The sequence below is a fragment of the Camponotus vicinus genome, unplaced genomic scaffold (assembly GCF_025532165.1).
Source record: "Camponotus vicinus isolate PSW18456_S1 unplaced genomic scaffold, iyCamVici1.0 SCAF_2, whole genome shotgun sequence".
In the NCBI taxonomy this organism is placed as follows: Eukaryota; Metazoa; Arthropoda; class Insecta; order Hymenoptera; family Formicidae; genus Camponotus; species Camponotus vicinus.
The window spans coordinates 2894118-2912477 of NW_028141956.1; the positions used below are offsets into that span (position 1 = coordinate 2894118).

General features: G+C 32.5%; 1 protein-coding gene and 1 long non-coding RNA gene across 5 annotated transcripts in view; one reads left to right on the plus strand and one right to left on the minus strand.

Annotated features, from left to right (window-relative positions):
• Nucleotides 1–17825, plus strand: part of LOC145966136 (uncharacterized) — a 111212-nt gene extending 93387 nt beyond the window's left edge. For all 4 annotated transcript variants that reach the window (XM_083089958.1, XM_083089957.1, XM_083089959.1 and 1 more), the window contains 2 exons: nt 193–343; nt 13229–17825. In XM_083089958.1, coding sequence (XP_082946084.1) covers nt 193–343; nt 13229–13527 — 450 coding nt within the window. In that variant the 3' untranslated portion in view covers nt 13528–17825. The remainder of the gene's footprint in view (nt 1–192; nt 344–13228) is intronic.
• Nucleotides 1–18360, minus strand: part of LOC145966138 (uncharacterized) — a 67683-nt gene that overhangs the window by 7925 nt on the left and 41398 nt on the right. The gene's annotated exons all lie outside the window — the stretch shown is intronic.

Genomic DNA, 18360 nt, shown 5'->3' on the forward strand with positions numbered 1-18360 from the left:
AAAGAAAATGTCTATTTAATAACAAAATGAAAATCACTCTACTTTACTAGACTCACGAAATCGGTAAAATTAAAAATGAAAAATTAAAAATATAATTAATAAATATCAAAACATATATATTTCTTTATCAATTAGATAAGATATACAATAAGCTGTATATGTAAACCATTTGCTTTTTGTTTGTTATAATAGTGTAAACAGTGTGGTAAAGCCTTCAAACGGTCAAGCACACTCAGCACTCACTTGCTGATCCACTCTGACACGAGGCCTTATCCCTGTCAATATTGTGGCAAGAGGTTTCATCAGAAGTCAGACATGAAGAAACACACGTACATCCATACCGGTGAGTCAGCAATTCATCGATTCAATTTCCAATATGTTAAAAGAGAAAATTAATTCTTCTAATCATAATTAATCATGTGACAATCAAATTATAAATTCTTTATTATTATTATTTGAATAATTTCATTACGAGAATTTCCTTTTTTCATTTCTTGTCTCGTGGCTCGCGTTGATATAATTATGAAAATCCTAGTTCACACGCGCACGTTTATAAATTTATTAGAATGCTTTTTATATACGATGTCACATATTACATATTATACACATGCAGGAAATGGGAAGAAGTCATCGTTGCATACATTAATATTCGATAGATAAATGCTTATATAAAATGAATTATATTCACTATAAAAGAGATTCTACATTTAATTTCAAAAGCAGAAATTAATTGTTCATATTGGGTCACTAATATGATTCATTAATGCACAAAGTGCTTAAAAAATACACTAAAAAGAATTGAATATGAATATAATCGGCACTATACTTTTATATTTTAAATACGTAATAATTAAAATAATCATTTTCTATTTTCAAACTAAGTTCGTGAAAAAATTAAATATCATATATATGTATATAAAATTTTCCAATAAAATAATATAATATAATAATATAAATTTTATTTAAAAAATTGATTTAAACATTTAAGTAATATTTTATTTAAAAAATTTAAGTAAAAAATAATTTTATAATAAAATAATCGCATATATTTAAGCAAATAATTTCAATTGCAAAGTGAAACGGAGGTTTATGTGGTTCCTAAATATTTGATATATAAAGTCTCAGAAATACGAATGTTCTCCGATCTCTTTGTCATCACTTTCGGACCTCTTTGGAAAGAGATTGTAATGCGCTAACCGGACAAAGACGGGCAGACCATATGACGAAGTTTCGGCATACGAGACTGTTGCGTGTATATCGATAATTGCAATCGTCGGTAACAAGCCTTCACTTATGTATATCTAATTTTTACGTTACGGCTATACTCGTGCAATTCAAGTTTTGTCCTCGGAATTACAGCTTGTCGCGTGTTCTCCCTTAAACTTCTTCTTTCTCCTCGACCAAATGTTGCATATCGCCGATCGATAACTACAATTGTTAGTAACGAGCTTCTCTCCTTAGTCTCTACACCCGAACGGAAGACCCAAGCGAGCAGTTAAAAATAGATTCGATAACAGGATAGCGCGATATTAAACGATTGAAATGGTTAATCAACTTCCAACACTATGTTCTTTATACGTAACGTAAATGTTTTCTCGAGTTCTGTCTTTGTTAGACAATATTTTCGAAGACAGATCATAAAATAATTGTAATTGTTATTATAAAATTCTATATATAAAATGCTTTAACTCTTTGCATTCGTAATAATTTGAACCTAGTGACAATCTAGACAACCAAGGGCAAATATACAAGTGCAAAGAGTTAAATTTAGTTACCCTTGAGTTTGATATCATTCTTTCTCATATTTTGTCATCTATCTCCAACTGTTCTTCATAACACTTGGAATAAAAATGCGCGATCGAGTCTTTGACGGGTGGTTTCAGAATTATTTATAAAGGCTCTGTATCTTGTTACCATCGTAGTAAGTTAGTTTGTGTATTATTCAGGCTATTGGTGTCCTCTGATCGAAATGTTCGAACACAAGTCGCGCATCGTGAATCGTCCAAAAGATAGGAAGAATTTATTCTTTTATAGTTTCTGAGAAATGACGAACAAGGTTCATGGAGTTCGACAATTTTATGCCTGGAGCCTATTATTTTAATGTCTCACTAAAATTTTGAAAATAATGTGCTCGAGAAGCAACAAATAATCTCATGTTATTCATAATAAGCTTCATTATATTTATCATAATTTTAATTATATTCATAAACCTAATAATTTCATAAAATAAGATCGATATTGATGAGATACAACCCTAATAAAATTAAACTTGTTAATATCTACATAATGTATCGATTTTGGAAGTCGTCATATTGTAACAATATACATTTGTTAGTATACAAAAATATTTTACCTCCTCCCCTCCGTAAATATTTTAATAAATGCCAATTAAATATGTCTTCCACACTTTGTAAATTAAGGTACTAATTTAATTAATATTTCAAGACATCATTAATGTCACATGATTCATTAAACATAATAAGCCTCGTGCGTTATTCGCAGAGTGGATTTATAAAAAGTTGCATTTGCTTGATGCGCGTTATCGCATAAATGAGATTACGTTGTAGTGCGCATTTATTCAATTCAACATGACAGAGGACGGAGAGAGACTTGTGACCGCACCTTTATATCGATGTATGCATTTAAACGCGACCTGCACCTGCGGTGCATCTTCAATAGGGTGTCTCCATGAATGTCGCACCCACGTCTCTATGCGACTGACCCTTTTCGCATATGAAAGAATCACGCAGAGGGCATGTACGCGACACCAGGAATCGATATCACGCCATCGTACACTTTCGATAGGAAGGGGAAATAGACAAGAGAAATAGTGTGTGTAAATCTAAAGCTTTTAACATATTTTGATACGCCTAACAAAGTTTCTCAAATGAAATCTTAAATTGATTCCTAAGGAATCTTGTTTGTTGTAATTATCTTATATTTATAATGTTTATAACACTTTATTTTATAAAAATAAAGCACTGTTATATAGTTTCAACTTTTTTATCACGAAAGTTCGCGATAAACAGAAATACTGTTTCAAATAATATGAAGAAGATCAGTCGTAGACATCTAAATACGCAAAATCAGCAAAATGTTTCGTTCGCGATAGTGATGACAATTATCCTTTCACAATATAAGCTAGAAAAAAGTGGATTGGCATGCAATCAGATTAGCTCCGGATTTGATTCATTCGAGGTTTGTCGCCGCGAGAAACCCAAATGCGAACACGCACATTGCCCACAATAAATATATCGGCAGATCATCAGGCTATTTTGTATGGAAATCGCGTCTCGTCACGCACACGCAAATGGTTATTTTTCTTTCTTTCACCATAGAGAATCGTTCAGAAGCAGAAATTTGCCCGCCATATAATAAATGGTAAAAATCGCTGCTAATTATTAACAACGTAATTACCTTAAAATTATTGTTGTTCTTTAATTCTCGTATAATTACTTTAAATCGTAATTTTTAAGAAGCATTTAAATATTCGAAATATTGTTATGTCTCTTGAATCTCATTAATAATATCAATAAAAATATCAATACAATAAAATTATTCCGAAATAATATTTTTTTTATTTTGATGCAAAGTTTACGTTCTTTTTAAATTATGCATAATGAAAAAAATTAATTTAACATAATTATATAAAAATTTAATATGTATTTAATGAGTCAGTTCTTGATTTTTTTGAACGCGACGCAAGATTATAAAATGACACAAAATTAATCTATTTTGCTCATCTTTCGCAACATTAAGAGTGGCTTCTGAATGTGATGAATTGTTCCGATATACGATAAAAAAATAATCTAGACGAGAAATGCATTTCTCTCTTTCTCTGCTGTGCATTAAAAAATGATTGCATAAATCCCCGCATAACTACCGAGTGCACCTAACATCCACAATCGCAGTACGATTTTCAGAGCAGTTTATTATTTTTTAAAAAGAAAATAACTGTATTTGCTAAATCTTAAAACAATTTTTTCACAGAGAAATGTAGATTTCTTGCTAAAATAGTTGCCTGGGGCTGTGAAATATTCATAAAACGAAATGTGCATTCTATTTTTCTATAACATTCTGTTTGTCCGATAACGTTACCACGAAGAAACTGAGAATTCTTAGCGTATATTTCAATATTTGAAATCGTGCATAGCAGTGTATGTGTATTTCCTAGCTAGAATAATATAAATAAGAGAAAATAAATGAAAACTATAAGCATGATCAAATTACATTGTATATAACGTCTAGATATGTCATGCTTGTTATTATTAAAAATATAAATTATTTAATACTCGTACAATTCGTAATTAATTTAATTTTTAATTTTTAATTTAAAGTAATTTTAATTTAAATTTTTACAAATAAATTTTATTAAAAAATATATTTCACTAAAACAATAATCTTAATAAAGAAGTAATTAACATGGGTGATACTTCGGCGATTGAATACACACATTAAGCCATCCAGTAAATCAAATCGCACGCAAATATGCATAATATCAAGTGACGTGTGGCTGCTCCATTTCCAGTGTGTATTGCATATATCCAATCGCGTTTTTCTTAAACCATCCCGTAATAAAAGCGGGAAGGATGAAAGAAAGCGCCGATGGGGAACGATAGGAGCATGTTTTAATAGCGATTTAATCAGCTGCCTCGGCCACGTTTTCTCGTGGAAACGACCGGAAGGAGCGCATGTACGATGGGAAACGGTCTGTTTGTCGCGCGCTAAGCGAGTTTCCGGCACGACACGTGCCCGACACGAGTCGTTGTGGGTCGTGCGTGTCCCGCGCTAATTAGCAGCTAAGGGAATAAGCCGCCGTCGTCGTCGTGGGTTAGGAGTTACAGGAGAAAGGGAGTGTAGTGCCCTCGAGGAACTCGCTCTAGCCACTTTGTGCTTTCTATGTCTTTTCACGAGGGGTGATCGTAATGCGAATTTAATCGATCCTTCCTAAGCGGCAATTTTTCACTATCAATTTCGCTCACTCGCATCGCGATATCACGACCAACAATCAATCGAAATAATCGAGATTTAATTTTGCATTAATTTTAACAAACGCAAGTTAATATTGAACTACTCACATTTAGTCAAATAAATAAATAATAATAGAAGCCACTTTGTGTAAATAATTTAAAAGTTAGAATTGCAAACTCGTGGCAATTCAAGTTACAATACATCGCTTTTATCGAGTTGATAAATTTTGCGATTTAATAAATTGTTTAATAATTTGCAAGAATTTATCTTATAATGGTCATTTTATTGGTAATTTGTTTTTTATTGGTAATTTTTTGATCATCATCTCGCCATTGTATGCATTTCTCTTTCTAAATTCAATCAGCGTTATTCAACTGTTCAAAATTAAAGTATGGAGGTAAACTAATCACTACGTATATGCGTTTCCGCATATAACGTATAGGAAGATATCGTATATATATTAACACATTTATGAATTTTTATATAACATATTTCAAAATTTAAAGACCTCCAATATGGAAGAATTACCGATATTTATAATAAAAATTTTTCAGAAAAGTTCACGTGTATTTCTTAATGCGTCATTAAGCAACTTCCTTGAAATGTAATTGCAAGAGATAATAAGGTTATTAAAGATGCAATTTATGGTTTAAATGGACAAAAGTGTAATTTAACATGACTCACACAAATAGTCAAAAGTACATTTAATGTTCAATAATTATAGTAATGTTAGAAATATTGTATAGATTATGTAATCAGTAAAATTGCTTGAAAAAAAAATTTCCTTCCATGCTACAGTTGAATAAAAGTAAATGCGAAAAAATAACACAGACATCAAAAGTAAATGGGAAGAAAATGACGCAGAAATGTTCAAAATTTCGTTGTCTTTAAACTATTTGCTGTAGTCGCTAGTGATAATATTTATGTGTGCGTGAAAATTCTTTTCTATTTTTTCTCTCTCATGGAAGAGAACATTGTCTTATCATTAAAGCTTTTTTTAGAGAGCAAACGCTCTATAGCTTCAATCATTTTAAGAGCAACGCTTCCATAGTCCCACCTAATATATATCATTACAAAGGTATCTTTTGTCCAGGAAATAAAGATTCAAAGATATTTCAATGAAGTTTCGATAAATGTTCGACAAGACGTTCTTGGAAGAAAAAATACACTCTATAGCTTCAATTTTTCCAAGTGTAATGCCTCTATGATCTCTCTTAATGTGCGGCGAAATAATATCTCTCATCCGAAGAATAAAGATTCAATGATATTCCAACAAAGTTTCCCGTGACGAAAGCGTATCCTAATAAATAATTCCTAGACGTGGAATACACGCCGAGGGTCTCATTGTCACTATCAGACAGTGTCTTTCGTAGGGTAGCGATGTCGCCGTTACAATTTGATTTCTTGCATAATTGACGACCACTTATCACGATTACTCCAGGCACGGGTATATTTCGCGCAAAATGTAAGAAAAATATAAACTATGTCGAAGATACAGGGTTTCATCGAGACTGCACAATAGTTTGGTTCGATAATCGATTGAATGTTAAAGCGTCGAGAAACATAGCTTTCATTTTTCCGCAAATCTCTTAGGAATACTCTTAAATATCAATTGTTTCGAATTGTTAGCATCTTGATGAACCAGTTTCGATTTAATAAGTTGAAACTTCACTAGTCCATTAAATGTTTTTGAGATTCGGAGAGAAACATTTCTTAAACACTTAAAATCCCAAGAAATAGAGTCGATAATTTAATTGAAAAATTATGGATCGGTGATTATCATTGTACTTTTCTCCTAAGCATTACTGACGTTCAATGCTTGATTTTCTTCGAATATATTCTACTAAGAAGTAACTACGGAAAAAGTTCGACAATAATGACACTCATTTATGCGATGAGATACTTATTGATCGATCAATTATCATCGCGCGATCGGTTGATCGGCGGATCGCGCGCATTGATCATCGTCAATGATTCACTCTGAGACGTCCGAGTGCAATGACAGAGACGCAGCGCAGAGGTATACTTGCATAATGCACTTTGTATCATCGCAACAAAATTATTCATCGCGCGGGGATGCAACCCCGTCGTAAATAATGCAACGCGTATCGACGTAATCGGGCCACGATGACGGTCATTGACGAAAAAAAAGAAAAGAAAAAAAAATAGAGAATGTTACCTCCCGCTCACGACACTTTGCGCGCACTTTTGCCATTATCAAAAGCACACTTTTACCCGGCAATTTAGATTCGCCCGCCGGACTTTTCCCGTCGAACGGATCGATCGCGCGACAGGGTCCCTCGTTCACCCTTAGCTTAGTCGGAAGGGTCAAGAAAAGAGGAGAATACGGGAATAAGTCGGATTGCGATGATCGCTTCCGGCGATCGACCTGGAGAAACAACTTTTTCCGCATGCCAGGCAGCAATTGGCAGGGAAAAATATACCCGGTCGCTCGCCGACCGCATGTTTCCGGACACGAACTTTCGCCTATGCAGGCATCCCACGGATAATGCTCGCCGAGCGTATATAGTGTGTATTCTGTACCTCATCATTCGTTCAAACAACCGTCTTGAGCGCTCTGAAAGAGTAATCGTGTCGAATGCGCGGGTATCAAGCGAAATGGTATGTTGTGTCCTGCAAATTGTGCTGGCAAACGCTATGATTCTCGCGCCGCATCATCGAGCCCTGGGCGAGCGGGAAAACAAAGAAGGGGGCGTTCGATGGGTTTTGACAAAACTCGTATCATTCTTATATATATATATATATATATATATATATATATATATATATATATATATATATATATATAGATTTATCTACCTTTATTGTACCCAAGATTTTATCCCTCGCCGGTGAAAAATCGAGTTATTTCAATGTTAAAGAAAGCGAAATTATATTTATAATATTATTTATATTTTATTTATGTAATATTTATATAATATTTATATAATATTTATATAATATTTATATAATATAATATTTATATAATATTTATATAGTATTTATATAATATTGTAATATTTATATAATATTTATATAATATTATTTATATTTTATTTTATATTAAGACATATTTCATATATGAGAAATTATCGTATCAGAAAAATTGCAATTGAGACAGACAGTTCAGACGGATTAGGGGTATGACGCTTTACCTAGAATCTAGACTATTGGGGACCTTTGATGGGCCTCGAGTGCTTCACCAACGCGAAAAATCCACACGAACTCGATTCTTCATCCTTCTCTCTCTCTTTCTTTCCTTCTCTGTCATCATAGTCGATACCGCCGCTATTACATCATGTTCGTTAAAAGAGACCTGCATAATTAAGAGGACTTGTTCCGCGACTGTGTGCGTAACACATGGATGCGTATGCGCTCACACACATACACACACACACACACACACACACACACACACACACACACACACACACACACACACACACACACACACACACACACACACACACACACACACACGTACACAGAGGCGCGCTATTCGCTCCTATCATTATAATCGGCCGCGAAGCAAACGTTTCAGCCGGTAAATATTTAAGTCGACCGGTAAGGGGCCGGTAATGAGAGTCGAGATGGATCGATAGGCGTAGTACGTAGGATGAGGTGTATACGCACGTACGTATGGGTCGCTGACACTCTCGATAAATATTGTCCAGCGAATAAGCCGCGCGAATCGTACCTTTCTTCCCGTGCGTTCGTGTGCGAGAGAGATGATATCGTCGCGGAGGAATTAAAAAGTCTAAGGCAAACATCGGCCTGTCATACTTTTCTCCTCTTTTTCCGCGAGTCACCCTTTCCACCCGACGATATAAAAATGTGCTTCATTACGTTAGTTTCGAAAGGCCGAGTCGACGAAGATGGCAAGTGTGATTTAATCGCCGTTTCGATCCGATATTAGTCCCTTCTTCGAATGAATTAACTAAATATTACGATTGTATTGCGTTTTAAGCGCCTAAGGTCCTTAGCCACGTAATGGTACTTTTATCGTTTTTTCGTCAACTTTTGTTAGTATTAATTCCGCAATGTGTTCACCAAGTCACAACAAGATCGTATGGGCCACGGAAGCTTCCGAATTATGCGAGTGCGAAATTCTTCTAATAGATTCCTTAATGAAACCTTGTATATTCTCTTATTTTGCCATTCTTGAAATTATATAGTTGTACTTTTCGCATCCTTTATTTCGATCGTTATATGCGAAAAAAAAACACATCATCTCGCAAAAAAAAGCCGGTAAAAAAATATTCGTGACAATCGCATAGACTACTGAATAAAATTCCAATTGCATACATTGATGTAATTGATTTATTTATTAATTACATTGCACACAGAAAAAAAATAAGTGTCAAATCAAAATTTATATACTTAAACTAACGCATTCATTGTTTCATATATACGCAACAATTTATAATCTTCTTAGAAAAATTTAATAATTTTAAATTTTAACAATATTATAGTCTTATTTTAATATTGTAATTGTCAAGAATATATAATTATTTAATTCTACTTTAAGAAAATTATAATCTTTGATTTAAAAATGTTATTTTCTATCTAACATTGTTTCTTTTCTACTCAAGAAAATTGAATCTTAAATCATAAGAATATATTTTTCTTGATTGAACCGTATAAAATGGCTTCATTCAAGTAAGCAATTATTCAAGCAATTATATTTTTCTTTAATTAACGCAATATAATCTCATTTCAAGATTTCTATGTTAAAACTAAATATATTTTCAAAACAAGAATGTCCTTTTTTACTGTGCAATTACAATACGAACATTTGCAAGTTTACAATTGTCTTATTCATTGCTAAAGATACAGAAAATTTATTATAAAATACGAAGCATATATTGATGCGTTCGCTCTAGAGCACGCGGTATGATTGCACTTTTTTCTCTGCGTCAAGCAATACGATATAAAAATTGAATCGTAGGTGGGACAATTACGATAATTGTATTTTCCTTCGTGTAGTCGTGAAGGATGGTAAGAGTGAAACGGCGTGCCTGCTTCAACAAAGCAATACTGTCATCTACTCCGCCATTGTACATATCCATACTGTGGACAATAATTCTGACGATAATATATCGAAATAAAACGTCAGTAAATTTAATTTAAAGAAAAGAATGTTTACATACGTCGACGGTTGCCGATGAGTCAGAACCGCATCAAGAAAGAAAAGTTTCTTTATATCGGACAAGATACAAGAAATCGATCTCTCTTTCTTTGTAACAAGAAGAATGATAATTCATATCCGATATTAAAGATCGGACCGTACCTTATCTCTTCACTCCCCGTAATAAAGAAATGATGTAAAATTAAAATTTACAGATACTGTTGAAATATAATATAGAGTAATAAAATTTAAACTATTTTTTTTCACTTAATGAATAATTATATTCTTCGAAAATTTAAAAATGAACATTTAATGTTGCTTAAATGCTAATTTTAATATTATGCCATTCTCAAAAATTTTAGAATATGTTTTACAATTAGTTTCCTAATAATTTATGAAATATTTTTGACATCGTCGCTGAATCAAAATCACATCAAGAAAGAAAAGTTTCTTTATATCGGACAAGATACAAGAAATCGATCTCTCTTTCTTTTGTGTAACAAAAAGAATGATAATTCATACCCGATATTAAAGATCGGACCGTATCTTACCTCTTTACTTCCCGTAATAAAGAGATGATGTAAAATTAAAATTTACAGGTACTGTTGAAATATAATATAGAGTAATAAAATTTAAACTATTTTTTTTCATTTAATGAATAATTATATTCTTCGAAAATTTAGAAATGGACTTTTAATATTTGCAATGTTATCCTATCCGCCAAAAAATATTAGAATATTACATTTAACAATTAATTTTCTAACAACTTATGAACATTCATGGCATTTTCGAATTTCTGCGAATATCTGCTGGCTGAAAGTAACTTATCTCAATTTATAAAAGAGGGCATATGACAAGTTACTTAACGTTGTTATATTATTCCATAAAAACATTTTCGACATTTCATTTCTTTTTCTGCCATTACAATTTAAATCGAACATAAATTCAAACCGTTTTCGTCACCGATTTTATCTCTTTCCACGAACATTAAATACCCAGCAATTACTCGTCGCGTTTCACACGATGACACTATAAAAATTTTCTACTTATGCGAATAATTCGTTTATTTTTTTTCTCGCCCCTTTCCATATCCCTGAATATTCTTTTTTCCGCACGCTCATTCGAAAGAGAGGAAAGGAAAGAGATATCGCTCGCGCACTCAACGTGTCCGCGAGTAGAATTAATTTCTTTTCGATAGAATCTTAACGGCGCCTTCCGTCGCGTTACAACATTCGAAGGCGTCCGTACACTTTTATCGTCGCTTTACAATCGTAAAATTGTTTGCTCGGAATTTCGAGTGAGAGGGAAAGAGAAGCGTCGTCTCTACAGAACAGCTGTTTGCTCGGTACTATCACCGTCGATCGATCGTCGTTATACGACCGACGATGGACTTTTAGAAGATCGTGACAAGAATTTACAAGCGCGTGTGTGGGGTCACTCTCTTTATTATTATTATTATTATTATTATTATTATTGCTGTCTAGTACGAGGCCGCGATCTGCGTGCAGGATGATCGTTCTTGAACGTCAAGATTCGCGGGAGCGATTAACAGAGAAGTTGTTGATTTTTTTTCTCGTGTAACGATATCGCGAGAGCAATTGCAAGATACGTACAAGATTATGCGGCTGACGTTAATAAATGATAGCCACTCGTGACATTTTCCGCTTTTACTAACGAAACCATATTTAACCGGATATTTTCTGCTTTTACTAATGAAATCATTAATTCTAATAGCGCGATTAGTTATTATTATTATAACGTATCGTTGCTAACATTTGCATGCGGGGAATTTTATTTATAAATTGTTTGAAAAAAAAATCACAGGTTATAGTATATCCGACATATATAGCAGGCAATCGATTATCTTCTACTGTACATGACATTTCATGGTTCTTTTTATTGACTTCCTCTACTTATTTTTGTTAAAGATTGCATCAGATGTATTTTTTTATTATTTATCAGCACGTTGCTTTATTAATTGATTATTTTACATATAGAATAATTACTAATTGCACATTGTGCTTGAGCGAATTGTTGAACAAGGTATTTTATGTTTGTAATATCTGGTTGTAAGTCTTCGGCGAGATCAACCACAAAGGCTTTAGTTACCGTCGATTGACACGCACACGACTGGTCACGATTTATTGGTTGATTCAGTTGCGTTTGGTTAACCTTGGTTCATTATTCAAGACTGCGGACTGTTGTCTTCTTCGGTGATAATCGAATTTGCAACGCGCGCATTCGTAATTCACGTCTTTCGTTCGACCAGAATTTATTATGCCATCCGCGAATTACAGTGCGTTGTGACAATCAATGCAAATGCTTAATTAATCGGCCTACAATACTCATAACTAGGTGAAACGTAACAATATTTCTGGAAGATTTTGCAATATTTCTCGCTGTCAACGAGACACATTGCAAAATCTTCCAGAAATATTGTTTTCATCATTTCATATAATTGATGGTACATTCAATTTTATATGTATTAATAACAATACATTAAATTGAAAAAATTATTGCACGCATTAATTAAATCTATAAATAGAAGTATATACTTAATAATATATTATATGTATGTATGTATTTATTAATAATATATTAGTAGCAATCTTATTTCAGAAAATATATTTAAAATAATAAATATATATTGAAATAATATATATTTAGTAGCAATTTTATTTTAAAATTAATATATAGAATATATTAAAGTAATATATTTAATATATATAATAATAATTTTATTTTAGAAAATTATATTAAAAATTACAACGGTATTTTTAAAAAAATTATACGTATATATCTATTTATTAATAATATATTAACAGCAATTTTATTTCAGAAAATATATTTAAAGTAATAAATATATTAAAATAATATTTATTAAATATTTAGTAACAATTTTATTTTCAAAAAATTAACGTGTGAATTTTGTTGATGCATATAAGTAGTACTATTTTAGATCTTTTTAGAGTTACGAGATACGCTCTTTCCCTCTCTTAAAAATTATATTTAAAAAATACACGGTATTTTTTAAATAATTATACATATATATATATCCCAAATTAAAATACTGAGAAATGCAATGCACAGCGCACTGACCCGGATATCTCCTTGGATTTCGTGTTACAGGTGAGAAACCGCACAAGTGCGTGGTGTGCGGCAAGGCGTTCTCCCAGAGCAGCAACCTGATCACGCACATGCGTAAGCACACCGGCTACAAGCCGTTTCAGTGCGGCCTGTGCGACAAGGCGTTCCAGAGAAAGGTCGATCTGCGAAGGCACCGGGAGGGTCAGCATCCGGCGGCGCCGGCGCTCGACTATCGCTCTCTGCAGATACCGCCTCAGCAGCAGCCGAACGGCAGCAACCGGCGTTCATCGCCGGTACCGCCGCATTCGACGGCTTATCGTATGATACCCGGCAGCAGCTGAGACTCCTTCACCTGACAGACGAACGTCTCGTCCGTGAACGCGGCGGTGCCTCGAACCGGATCATCCCCCTCGTCCCCCTCGCCTGCACGATACGTATCAGCATCATCGCGTCGTGGCCCATCGAAGGTAAATACGTGCTGTGTGAGATCGGTCGCCGGAGAAGCGAGATTTCATGCGTAGATTTAATCCGACGTTTCGTTGGAAGGACTAATGTATCTCAAGTGCATCGGTGGACGTAACGCGAGCGTGTTTTAATGCGCGAGTAAGATAAAAGATTGAATTTACAATGATAGCTTCTCATAACATCTCGGGGAAAGAAGATTCTGCTGCTATAAACATTCGGTGGAAAATGGAAATAATCAATTTTATTCTCGCTAATATGTTCAACTTCGCTTTACGTCGTGAATACCTCACGGTATACGTCGAAAACAAATATGCGTGTACACTTATGTTAGTCACCAAAGAGATTTAATTTTTAAAAATTCTCCTCAAATGTAAAAAAAAAAGGAAAGAAATTTCATAAAAAAGGATTTTTATTATTTCATCAATATTATATATATTTAATAAAATATTATATTTAATAAAAAATAAATATATATAATTTTATATTATATTATATTTATATTTTATATTTTTAATAAAAAATAAATATATATAATTTTAAAATCAAAATCCCAGAAATTAATGATCAGTTCATTTTCAACTTTTGTGACTAATTGTAATTGTATGCATATTACTGGTCATCTTTGGTCCAGATGATACTGTTGTGATATTGTGATAATATACATCATGATGCACGATACGTCGAAGCGGATTATTGGAGATGGCACTTACTCGTTGCGATCAACGAATCCCATCACAAGTGCATCGTTTCGAGGTAACGTGAAGACACGTGTGCATCCGCGATTAATATATTGAAATGCTGCACGCACATTGTATGTATGTACATCGATGAATGACTGACACGTGGTTCACGTGTATCAATGGGAATCGCTTTAAAACGTAGTACTTCGCTCTTGTTATAGTGATTCTACGTTTACTTTGTGGCCTGATATTACATATGTAACGCTAAATACCGATTACTTTCTTCAGACAACACACGTGATATGTCAAAATATCATTGTTATCTGTCAAAATATCATGTATGTCAAAATGTTATATTATTATATTCATCAGACCAAATATAAATTTCTTAAGACGCGATATTATCTCGCATTATTCCTTTTGTTTTATAAATAGTTTAAATATTAACGAGCTGTATTTCAATAGTTATAACTCTAGCAACGTGTTGTAATATCTTGAAAGATGTATCAAAATCGAACATGATATATAGATATTGAGATAATTGATAAAAATAGCGAGAATCTTTCTCACACGCACACATCAAAGTAGGATACATTTTGAGAGAACGAAACGAAAGAAACCAACATATCATGAAGCTAACATAGGTTTGTCTTATCGCGAAAAACGATGACATGTAAATACACACAGCCGCAACTGCACGCATGATTACATGATACAGATTCAAGGTGTACGGTAATTCGGGATCGTCTGCCACATTGAAGGTCACTGTCTCTCTACAAGCCAGTCTCGCTTATTCTCAGGTGAGAGAAACAGAATTGTAAATATTTTTCATTGAAATCACCACCGATATCTTTTCTTCGGGTATATAATTATGGCGTGTAAAGCACACGATCACACACACACACATACACACTGTGCGGATATTTGTATAAATCAGTCAATCCGACAATCTCTCTCTCGTTACGTTTAATCAAAATCTACATATACAGTGCCTTGAGAGTAAATATTTCTGACGCAATTAGAATTATTATAATTAAGCCAAAATATTTCAAATTTATTAAGGCATATCTCTGAAATTTAGGGTAAACAAAGAACACTGTGTATATATCTCTGAACGCACACATATGTATTATATTTCTTGTCTACGCAAGATATCGCATATATATATGCGTATTTGTACATTGCCGCTTTTACAATTTTATTATTTATTATTTTTCAAAAAAATAATTGCACAGTCTTTATCAAAAATAATGTCTACCAATAGACGATTTTTAATTAAAAATAATAAATTTATTATATAAGATTTACATTAATTGAAAATTATTTCGCAAAAATATTTTTGAAATCCCTTTGTGCATACTATATGTATAAAAAATATTCAAATAATATTTATTAAAGTACACAATTATCTCGGTATATTAAAAAATATGAAATCGAAATGGAAGATTTTTTTTTGCATTACTAATTTCTTTTATCGTTACGAAAAAATTCAATTCGCTCGACGTGAGATTACGATAAGTAAAGTGCGATATTAATAATGCCTGAATGTGCCTTTCTTTCGATGTGTCATTATATATCATATTTATTGAATATCACTGTATATTAAAGCAGTTACGTTTAAAAACGTAAATAGCACTCGTATATTTGATGTATTAAACTCTATAACAATAATTATTTTTAATATTCTTTTAATTTATATGCATTTTTTACGCGTTTTACAAATTTTATGAACATTTTACTTTTAAAATAAAAAATTCTAATATCAACGATTAATTGTCAGCTTTAATACAAATTGCATTAAATGCGGTTTTAAGTAAATTTAGGAATTTTGGCAGTGACAACAGGAAAGTATCAACATAAAACGCATGAAACAATTAATAAAGTGAAAAATAGTTGATTTGAGATTATCAATTATAATTGTTGCAAATCTACTTTTTTATGTGTTATTTCTATTCTACAATCGAAAAGTATATCTGATCTTAATGTGACAAAATAAAATATAAACAAAATATACTACTGTAGATCTTGCTCTATTTTTCTCTTTCTTTTTTGAGTTAATTGTGAATACTATTTGTCTATTATGTATCATAGTCCACCGAAGCCAAAGTTTTCATGCACACACACCCACACACACATATATATATCCATGTTTTTTAATCGTAAATTATTCAGAAAAAAATCATTTAGAAAGAGAAGAAATAGAGAGAGTGAGAAAGAAAAATAAGAGAAAAACAATGATATTCTATGCCAAATTATGAATCAATATTATTAATTAATAATGTTATTATTAATTTAATCAAATATTTTTTCAAACTCTATTAAACATTACTTGTGAATCTAATATCTTCATGTCTTGCTTTCGCACTTATTATATTTTTGTAATTATTGGTATATGTATATGAATATATTAGCTTGACGGACATACTTTTTACCGACATTTAATGATCAAAAATCAAAGTATACTTCCGAGGGGGGAAGTCATCGCTGTGAAAGAAAAGCATGAGTGGAAGCGATTATTTTTGTATTAACGCTAAAGAAAGCGAGAGGAAACAAAATATGTAGCTCAATGAAAAGCACGCTGTACTTTATCTGCACAGAAAAACAAAATCGATGTTACACTATATGATTGGAGATCCATGTACGAAACGAAATACATAATTTCGCACAACGGAATAAGTTTTAAGTTCTTGCGAAAGTTTTATGTGCAAATAGATATATTCGATTTCTCAAAAATCTCCAAAAGATTATCCGTCTCTGTGTGAACGATAGTAAAAAAAAAATCGCGAAAAGCGACAAAGATAAAATTTTCGCACGAAATTCGCATATCCGGCAATCATAGCGGCTAGAGGACCAAAGATATCATAAGCCGGACCTGATCGATTGATAGCGTAATCGAGTTTCCTTTTCTGTAAAATCTACAAAACAGAAACGAGTTATATCGTCAGGCATAAAACGACGAGATAATTCGCGAAAACTCATAACTTATCAGAGATCCTGGTCCTTCGATTGTAACATACCATTAGAATTAGCTAGTTAAGTGCGTTTAGACTAATCGTCTGATTATGACGTATCGTTAACGATATAATGTATTTCCAATGAAGGTTTCGCGATGAAGATTACGGACCGACGAGCAGAGACATTGTCTTCTCGGGATAATTAATTAGCGAATATTGTAGTGCGACACGTGTTCAACACTAAACTCGCGGGTTGAGCAATTTTGTGCTGTATGTATTAAGATTATATAAACTTATATGTAGATATCGTGATCGATAGATCAGTAAGTAGAAATCTTTTAACATGTTTGTGTAGATGTCCATATTAGCATGGAAAATGCGCGCGTAAATATGTCTGAGAGAGAAAGAGAGAAAAGTAAGAGAATACGATAGTGATAAGAGAGATTTTGCGAGCACGAGTGAGCGATTCGTGTTAATCGGTAAAACCAAAAATATGTTTATTATTGATGAAGAGAATATTGATCGAATAAATTGTTTTTCTTATAATTCCCTGTATTATTTAATTTTTCCATTTTTACATAAATCCTCTTCAGTACACTACCGCATCTATTTTTTTAAATACTTGTATATATGTATTTTATATGCGATATTTTTAATAATTACGATTAAATGCATTTCAAAGCAGAAAAAAATTATTCTTTTATATACATTATTTTTTAATATAAATATCTGAGCTGTAAAATGCATAATTTTGCTTTGCATGCAAAATTTGTACTTCTATTTTTACATATCGTCGGTTTCTTGCTAACACAATCTCCCGTTTACATTTTTCCTTCCAAGTCGAAGGTCGGCTATTATCATGATAAGATAATTTTGTTACGTTTGCTCGAGCAATTAACGGTATAGTCGTTTGTGGAAGACTTCAGTTATTCCCGGAATGAACCCCATTGGAGAAAATAGAATCAATATAATTTATCTTAATATATGATTAACTTACATAAAAAAGTACTTTCTACGGATGACATCGCCATAATTATTAATATTTCATATAATTGATCAATTACATCGCAGATAC